At 43.5% G+C, this 9,888-nt stretch overlaps 1 protein-coding gene and 2 long non-coding RNA genes across 3 annotated transcripts in view; 2 read left to right on the top strand and 1 right to left on the bottom strand.

Annotated features, from left to right (window-relative positions):
• Window positions 1-1,713, top strand: part of icmt (isoprenylcysteine carboxyl methyltransferase) — an 8,021-nt gene extending 6,308 nt beyond the window's left edge. The window contains exon 5 of the mRNA XM_031311712.2: window positions 1,240-1,713. Within this exon, the coding sequence (XP_031167572.1) occupies window positions 1,240-1,419 (180 nt within the window). The 3' untranslated portion in view covers window positions 1,420-1,713. The remainder of the gene's footprint in view (window positions 1-1,239) is intronic.
• Window positions 1-3,089, bottom strand: part of LOC118496536 — a 10,416-nt gene extending 7,327 nt beyond the window's left edge. The window contains exon 1 of the long non-coding RNA XR_004899106.1: window positions 2,986-3,089. This is a non-coding gene — a long non-coding RNA (uncharacterized LOC118496536). The remainder of the gene's footprint in view (window positions 1-2,985) is intronic.
• On the top strand, window positions 3,070-3,457 carry LOC116058812. The gene is made up of 2 exons (XR_004107126.2): window positions 3,070-3,146; window positions 3,206-3,457. It is a non-coding gene; the product is annotated as an uncharacterized LOC116058812 (long non-coding RNA).
• Window positions 3,458-9,888: the final 6,431 nt, after the last annotated feature.

The following is a 9,888-nucleotide window of genomic DNA, read 5'->3' as shown; positions in this document are numbered from 1 at the left end:
AGGGCTAGAAAGTAATAATCAGTTAGTTGTCATATACAATGTCACCGCTAGATGGGAGAAATTCTTACACAAAGTAGCTTTAAGCCTTTTGAGCGTTATTTATTTATTTATTTATTTATTCATTATCTGCTATAGCTTCTCCAATGTTTTAGACACAGATATGCTATTGAAAATGGTCTAAAATTACGTGAAAAAGACACAAAAACTACCTCAAAGGGAACGCAGACCGACTACGAAGACGCCCAGTGACCACAGAGACCCAAAACAAACAAAACTCACCAAAAAGAGACACAAAACGACTACAAAGAGACACAAAATCCCACAAAGAGACACAAAATGTATGGGGGAAAATTGCATTGAGACGCCTAAAGCCCCAGCCAAATACACGGACCTAAATCTTCCGGAAAACGGTGAAAGCAGCTTTAAGGCGCTTCAGCATCGGCTTCACTTTTCAGACCCGGAAGTTGCCGCTTGGTTGCAACACTGTTGGTGGTGCGGCCCCTTAATAACTGATATATGAAATTAGTGCTGTCAGTTAAATGCGTTATTAACAGCGTTAACGCAAACCCATTTTAACGGCGTCAATTTTTTATCGCGAGATTTGGCCTAGCAAACTTTGTCGTTTTTTTTCACATGCTGTTGCAATAACTAGTAACGTTAGAAAAACTACAACACCACACCGGATCTAGCTAGACCGGAAACTACCCGCACACACTTGTTTTGGGATTGCGAACCGGCCAAAAAGTAGTAGGCTAACGTCACGTTTTGAGTGGATGGCGAGCACGAGACGCCGAAATGGATGCCAATAAGATTCTGAATGGAAAGTTTACTTTTAAAAAGTTGCCAAATGGTTCCATTGACAAGACCAAAGTGATCTGTGTGTTTTGTCGTCGTGAACTGAGCTATCATCACAGCACGTCCAGTCTGAAATACCACTTGATGACCGAGCACACAGCTGATGGCCGAGCACACAGCTGATGGCCAAGCACACAGCTGATGGCCAAGCACACAGCTGATGGCCAAGCACACAGCTGATGCCAATTCTCCGCCCCCTCGTCAAAGCCAGGCGACAAAAGCACAAAGCAAGCCGATCCACTTTTCCATGTTGATAAGAGCATTAAAATGAGAACAAATAATGGGACAAAAAGAAATCTAGGGACATTTAGAACCGATAAAAATGTGCGATTAATTGCGAGTTAACTATGACATTAATGCGATTAATTGTGTTGCCTGTTGCAGGTCATGCTGTGTAACCCCGTGTGTATATTGGGCTACACGATAGCAAGCTGGCGGTTCTTCCGGGAGCGCATCGAGGAGGAGGAGCTTTCCCTCATCCATTTCTTCGCCGAGGACTACGTGGAGTACAAGAAGAAGGTTCCCACCGGGCTGCCCTTCATCTCAGGCATCCGTGTCAACTAGTCCCCCGAGGCGGGGACGCGGGACGTAACAGACTTGAAGCACTCGGGCAGGTCAGAGGTGGTCTGTGTGCGGCGGCCCTCGAGAAGGGGAACCCTGCAGCTGACTTTAGAGCCTGTAGCTCACAGACAGAGATCGTGACCGTCGGGGCGCCGGTCGGCAGCTGGGCTGCTGTTTTTTTACCAACTTCCAAAATCCAGTTAAAGACCAGACAACCTCCACTGTCCTACACCTACATGTACTCCAATAGCACCCGCACCATCCAGGGTTCCCCCCCCCCACAACAACGAGGGCCCGGCTGGGGCCCGTCACAGACTGATGGCAGCATTAATGTAGAGCTCAGTAGTTTCTGTGATAACCGAGTGATGGAAGGAATCGCAAAATTGAAAATTAAAAAAAAAAAAGCTATAAAGCCCAGTTCAGACCAAAGATACGCGACAAGATGAAACCGTTTTAGAACGTCGCAGAGAAAAGTTTCAGCGGTCTGAACCGGCCCGTCTCAGCTCGACTCAACCCAGCTGATGGTGTCGCTGCGACTCAGCTGGTCCAGTCTCCGTCATCAGAGGCCGGTTTTACAACGTAAGAGATGTTACCTGTTTCAACAGCCAATAGAGAAGTCAGCTGGTAAAGCCAGCTACAGTAAAATGATCCGTAATCCATGTTATTTCTGTTAAAAACTGTTAATGGATGCTCAACGTGCACCCATGACTGAAGAGAGGGAGCGCCCTACGGCGTTAGAACAAAGCCGTGAATCAGAGAAGTAAAACGTGTTTTCGCCGATTCATCTCTAGAAATGTAACTGTAGCAAGCATCTCACTCTCACTAACGTTATCCACATTCATATTTAGTAGAGATGGTCCGATACCGATACCAGTATCGGTATCGGCTCCGATACTGCCTAAAACGCTGGTATCGGTATCGGGAAGTACTGGAGTTTATGCACCGATCCGATACCACGTAATAAAGCCCTAAAGAGAATCTACGTTAAAGTAGTTTATTTATGTTCTTTCTCCGTTATAACTGACTGTCAAACTGCAGAATAAAAGAAGGTTCTGGGGCGTTCATTGTTTGTGTTTGTTCATGTTTCACAAAGAGTTTAACCTGAGCCAGACCGACAACAAAGATAGAAATAATATCACATCCATACAGAGATAGTGGTATACAGCTGTTATACATCATATCATCCATACATGGATAGTAGTATACAGCTGTTATACATCATATCATCCATACAGGGATAGTAGTATACAGCTGTTATACATCATATCATCTATACAGAGATAGTAGTATACAGCTGTTAAAACATAATAAAATATATGACATACTGGTATCTGATCAGTACTCGGTATCGGCCGATACGCAAGTTCAGGTATCAGAATCAGTATCGGGAAGTAAAAAATTGTATCGGACCATCTCTAATATTTAGACACAACAAATTATATGTTCATCTACAAAAAGCCTGGAAGTCGGAAGTTAGGACGGAAGTACAAAGAGTCGTTGCTATGGAGATGAGACGCCGTCTTGTCTCGTTGGTGTGAACTGGCAGCTTTCAGAACGCTGCAGATAGACGCGCTGCTAGAAGTTGAAGTTTCGACTCGTTACGTCGCCAATCTTTGGTCTGAACCTGACAGATTCCTCAGAGCTCGACATTAAGTCAGAGCTACAAGCTAACTGGAGATTAGAAAATAAGACTACGTCTGTGTTTCCAATGAAGCTGCGCCACTGTAACAGTAGTTTTAAAACAAAATTCTTAAATACTTAAAAAAAAATAAAAACCCAGCGGCTTTAGGGGGGGGAAAACCCTGGCGTCTGTTTCTGTTTGCATGCTTGGACCATGCTTAGTGTTTTCACTGATGACCTGTTGGGTTGAAGGAACAACGCAGCGGCCCTTTGGTGTCCTATATCAGCAGAGAGGGAACTGAACGCTGATCTCTGAAGTGTTAATGTTTGAGTTTCACAGGATAACCAGGTTCAATTGTTGTTTCTTTTCTTTAAATGATATGATCATTAAAGGGTAACTACCGTTTTTTTTCCAACCTTTCCTATGTTTCTGTGTCTAAGTGACTGATGGGAACAACAATCTTTGACATCGGTCCAGTATTAAGCGAGGTCGCTGCAGTCGGCAGTGGAGAAACAAGCTACAATGTAAGTTAGTAGGGCAATTATCCAGCTTGTATTTACCTTCAAAGTGCTCGTTTTACCACTGACAGACTCAGATTATTATTCTAAGTGTCTGACAACATTATGGAAAGAATCCCTACAGAGATAGACCTTTAAAACCTCTTTGAGACCTTTCTGTTTAACCAGAAACCGCTCTGAAGTCGCTAGCGCTAAACCCACCAGACTCCATTTAAAAAAACAATACTTTTAGCGTGTATAGAGCCAACATATTTTCACATGTAAATCAGTAAACTATGTTTAGTTCGACCAAAACTAGAGTTGTGATGGTTGGAAAAGAGGAAAGACGACCCAAAATGGCTTTTCACGCAACTTTGCGGATGTTTTTATGGTTAAATAAAGGATCTTGCTCTGTAACAGAAAGGTCAGCCTCCTTAGAAATCCTTTCCATAATGTTGTCAGACACCAACATGACGACATGACTTCGCGTAAACATACACGCCCACTTTCTTAAGCCAAGTGGCGTTTTATCTGTACGCATTTTGAGCTACCCACATGTATGTCTACACTGTATACAGCGGACGTAAACATGCACACCACTTTCTACAAGCGGCGTGTTATCACGTAAACATAGACGCAACTTTTCTAAAGCCAAGTGGGATGTTATCTGTACGCATTTTGAGCGCCGTATACAGCGGACGGGTTGGGTTAAGGTAACCCTCAAAGAAGAAAGCGACGATTGACTTTAGGAAACGTGGCACGCGGGACCCGATCCCCGGTCTCCTGGGTGAATCCCTACGCGGATTTTCGCCCCTACCTTTCATACTACTCGCTACGGCGTCAATTGACATGCAATCGCAAGGTAATGTAAGTCAACGGAGGCCAAACGGCGTTGATAAACACGCTAAAAAGCGAGTATGCGTCTTGATAACACGCCAATAATGGCATACGAATTGGCGTGTCATACATACGCCACTTCATGAGATCAGTCTGCAGACACTTAGAATAATAATCGGAGTCTGTCAGCGGCTAAACGAGCACTTCTGTGAAGGTAAATACAAGCTGGACAATTGTCCTGTTAACTTACATTGTAGCTTGTTTCACCGCTGCCGACTGCAGCGATCTCTTAATACTGGACCGATGTCAAAGATTGTTGTTCCCATCAGTCACTTAGACACAGAAACATAGGAATTTAGGGTCCAGGTTGAGTACGTTAGTTACCCTTTAACAGGGTCCAAAACTAACTTTTTCATCCACCAGCCAAAAGGCTAGTGAATGTTTAAATTTGACCAGCTACTCAATAGGAAACCATTGTTTCTTTGGCTGGTGAGTGAAGCAAATCTAGCAGCCACTTGCATATTTTACCAGCATTTGGCTGGTGGATTGGTGCCAATTTTGGACCCTGCAAATTGGAAATATTTTCAAGAAGTTGTCATGTCAACACTGTCCCTAGTTTAGACAATATTGTCCCTAAATGTTACCTTTTCCAGTGCATCCAAACAGTGGTAAAGGGAACAATAGGTGACATATTTTCTATTTCAGAAGTTATTATCAGATGCATTATTTAACTGATAGAATGAATAAAAAGTGTAAAGAAAGTCTGTGTTTCTATCAGGTTTTTGGGGCTGTATAAATGTAGTTAAATGATGAAGCTCCATCATGTACAGATGATGATGATGATTAAATATTAGGCCAATAGCGGCCTGATTTACGTCTGAACCCTCCTGTTGTCCTCGGCTCAAATTTAACCCATTTTACAAAGTTTCTATATCAGAAATTTGGGTTTCTTTCAACCAAATTGAAGAAAAACAACGTGGATGGTTCCATACAACGCTCTTCACAAGTCAAATAAATGATCAGTTCACTACTTTAAGTAAATTTGGGTGTTTTATTCAATTTTATAGCATTTAAGGAAAAAAAGTTAGAAGAATGTTGAAACAATTGACAAAAAAAGCTTCAAAAACGTCGGGGAAAGTGTCGAAAAAGACGAGTAAAATGTTGACCCAGAAAAACAAAAAGTTGCATAGTCGACGGGAAGACAACATGAGGGTCAACGCTGAAACCCCCCCCCCCCCCCCCCCCTCCCCTAACGTGCACTCAGGCTGAAACCCAAATCCCAGTTTGAATGGAACTTTATCAGGTATATTAGCTATTAATAAATCTGCTTAAAGAGACAATTCCTTGTTACGTTTGGCTATAATTTAATCCATTTAATTGAGAAATGTTTTAGTACACTGAAAAGGTTAAGGCGCTGACACACAGAGACGATTATCGGCTGTCGGACCGTCTGGCGAGGTCAGTGACTCGAGTGTGTTCGGTGTGTTCCGTGCCGTCGTCCGTCTGAGGAGCCTTCGGCCTTCATTTTGGCCGACCTGACACGCTCAGTCGGAGACAGGACAGTCAGGACTCACCCGGAAATGGTGAGCAGATGAGCCTCTCAAAATCTGACGAAAATCTTTTAAACTGACCTTTGTTGATCTGAAATGAAGACAGATTCAGAAACTGCACGGCCTATTTCTCTCTTAAAATGTTTTCAGAAACACGTTTCGGTGAACTATTTTAGTACAATATGAGATCGTATTCTGAACGAGCCGCCATGACAGTCTGGCTGTGAATTTCCGGAGAAAAAAGAACCACGTGACGCGTTCGTCCAATCAGCTGCTGGTTCTCATTTTCTGGGAAACAATACAGAGCAGCGCTGCCTGCTGCTATGGAGACGTATTACGTTTCGAGGACGCGCAGAGCGTACGCTCAAGTTGGCGTCGCCTCAGTGTGTTCTGAGGCATTTTTTGGACCTCGGGACCCGACTGATCAGTCCGACTGGCTTTACTGCCGACGGTCGGCCGTCTGGTTGGTGTGTAACCTCTCTTAAAGGCATACCGCTGGCGCGGCTGTAGTTCCAATGAGACAACCTGTAGGGGGACCGAAGAGGGAAAAGTTACATAGTATGCCTTTTAATTCGACCAGGTCTGCCTCGTTTCGCTAACGTGAGAATTCAGAAGTTTCCCTCTTGGAGGAAGGCTGTCACTACCAAGGGGGTAAGCTTCTCCTCGGACCGCGAACCTCCTATGGCGCCATTTTGATGCTACCAAGCCATCACCTCCCGTTAGCATCCCATTGACTGCCATTCATTTTGGCGCCACTTTGACAGAGAATAACTTTACATCTGAAGAGTTTAAAGCAGCCATATTATGCTCATTTTCAGGTTCATAATTGTATTTTAAGGTTGTACCAGAATAGGTTTACATGGTTTAATTTTCAAAAAACACCATATTGTTGTTGTACTGCACCGCTCTCTCTCACTGCTGCAGATCCTCTTTTCAGCTGGTCTCTGTTTTAGCTACAGAGTGAGACCTCTTTTCTTCTTCTTCTGTACCATCTTTGATTGCACTGCACATGCCCAGTAGCTCAGATGTAGATCATGTCAGCTAGCTAGCTCCATAGACAGTAAAAGAAAGGCTGTTTCTACAACTTTGGTCAGTTACAAGGCAGGATTAGCTGGGAGACTTCTAAATGAGGGCGCACATGGAAGTAGTTCTTTTGTAGATTATGGTGAACTTGTGTGTGTTGTAGCAGTGCTTTGCTATGGAGAACTGCTCGTTTCGGCTTGTGACGTCACAAGCCGTGCTGATTTTGAACAGCTCACCCAGAGACTGAAGGCAGGACACATTCAGAAACCGTATCTCACTCTAAACAGAATGGGTGGATTTTTTTCAAAGTTTGTCTGTGTGTGGAAGCACCAGAGACACAAAAGAACACCCCAAATCCCAGAAAGTGTTTTTTTCATAATATGGGCACTTTAAAGACTCTATTTGTCCATTGTTTATTTCTAAAGAAACACGACAATGTATAAAAGGCTCCATTACCTTGTACCTCACGTTATGGCTCCGTAGCAGACGTTTTTATAAAAATAGGCTAACGATTGGGTCATAACCACGAGACTTACTGTCTCATAGTAGAGGAATTACCGTATAGTACAGGAGAAGCTCTCAGGCAGTTTGGACTTCCATTAGCTGTTTAAGTTTAATTACTAATGTTAACTATCATTTTAGTGATCAATAATTAGCCTGTGTCTATGTTATCTCCTTACATATACCTACGCTCTCCGTCTCTGCTAGATTGGGAATGATTGAGATTTCTCTTGGCACAGCTACCAGAAGACTTCCAACTTTCAGACAGGTTACTCACGGCACATTTACATCGTCTCTCTCAGTTGGAGGCTGCTCAGTAACGCTCAGCCATCACCGGAAAAGATCTTCTAATATCCTTCACTGGTCTCCGCCCAGAGACACGGGATCTGTTGGTCCATTCTTATATACAGTCAAAGAATTTCTAATATGGGAAGAAGTTCCACGTCTCTCGTTACTTCCGGCTTCTGAACTGGTTGCAGTTCTACCAGAGTTCCATATAGGGGGCGCTCACAGGCCAGTGCAGAATGAATGGGACTCTATGGAGCTATACCCTCAAAATCCACTTTTCTCAGGATATAATTTTTTGTCTAGTAATTTGAATGTTGCATTTGAAAGGGGAGGCTAAGAAAATACACACTGCTGGGTGTTAGATTTTTTTAAAGTGCATCGACAACACAGCTGACAGGTTAGACTCTCCCTGTCAACACACGGGCTAGAAAGAGGTCTGCTAATGTTTTAAAGACCACGCCGAAATATTCACTCTGGCATTCTGGTTCTGCTTTGGATGCCGTCAAGCGGGATCTCTGATCGTAATCAGTCCTTCACTGACCAATCAGCATTCATTAGCAGAATGCTAGCGTGTTACGGGCAACAACGACTCAACCTGTAACAAATCGAAAGGGCATAAGTACTCGTTCATTCAACTTTCGACCTATAATCCACGTTGAACTTGCAAAAACTACAATCAAATCTGAGATTTCTCAACGACAATCAGGCGAAAGAGACAAATTTAGCCGTCTAGCTCCATAGAGTCCCATTCATTTTGCACTGGACCGTGATCACCCCCAGTGGAACTCTGGTGGAACTGCAACCAAAGTAGGTACAATGGGGCTTAATAGGGAGTGGAACGGCTTTCCATAGACGGGCTTTGATACAGTCTATGGTCACTACCCGATGTGAGTCGAGTGTAGATGTGAGTTGCGCATGCTCAGATTTAACCTTTAAACACTGTTCGTTATTTGTTCGCGGTCAAATCAAATCTGAACGGACAGTTTTTACTGCTCTTATTTTGCTCTTAAAAAGAACCTTATTAGAATCAAAAAAAGTGTGACCAAGTTGAATAAATCACTCAAAATTCAAAGAAAGTAATCACAATGAATTGGATGTGTTCAAATGCCTTTTGCGAAGGATATCATAAGGTCTTGAGGCAATCTGATGAAAAATGCCATATTTATGGTACAGGGAATGTGTAAATCATATCGGTCATATTTGCGCCTTTTCTCATTACAAACAATAACAGAAGATGGAAATCATTTCAAAAACGTAGCTATCTCTGATTGTTTGATTGCTAACGTTAGCTCAAAACGCCATTCAAGTGACAGCAGTGAACGGACTTCGTTATGTAGGTCCATTTTTATTTTATTGACATTACAGAAGTATCTCGTCAGCAGGATTTTCTGTGGCAACGGCAATTGTCGCAAAGTCGCAAAATGACGCATGTGCAACTCACATCTCCACTCGGCTCACAGCGGGTAAACACGGGGAAGGAGGGGAGAGTGTGTGTGCATTGGAGATCTGTGTTTAGTTTGAAATTACCCTTTTTTGGGGGCATTTTAGGCCTTTATTTATATAGGACAGCTGACGACATGAAAAGGAGAGAGGGGGGGGAATGATATGCAGCAAAGGGCTGCAGGGCGGAGTCGAACCTGCGGCCGCTGCCTCAAGGAGCAAATCTATATATGGGCGCCTGCTCTACCAGGTGAGCTCCCCAGGCACCCTTTTAAGACTTTTTAAAGACTTTTAAGACCTCGTGGAGGACAAAATAAACAAAAAAGCGCAGGACACGTCAACACTTGCGTTCTTAATAACGCTCAGCAGGTGAGCTCGGATGAAAGGACTTAGTCTATCACGCCACCATATTGGGGTGGCGCAGTGGATATGGCACATGCCTATGGAGACCGGGGTTCGATTCCCACTGTGATACATCAGCCAATGTGTCCCTGAGCAAGACACTTAACCCCTAGTTGCTCCAGAGGCGTGCGACCTCTGATATATACAGTATAGCGTCAGCTAGATGACATGTAATGTAATCACGCCACACATTCATACGCACATACGTATACATTTTTTCTTTTTCAGCTATCTCCTACCGTGTTTCATCTCTCAGTTAAACTAGACATTATATACAACCCCAACAACAATCCAGCCGGTCCTCAACACAATC

Source organism: Sander lucioperca, chromosome 12, assembly GCF_008315115.2.
Source record: "Sander lucioperca isolate FBNREF2018 chromosome 12, SLUC_FBN_1.2, whole genome shotgun sequence".
Taxonomy (NCBI): domain Eukaryota; kingdom Metazoa; phylum Chordata; class Actinopteri; order Perciformes; family Percidae; genus Sander; species Sander lucioperca.
This window is presented reverse-complemented; position numbering and strand designations above follow the sequence as displayed.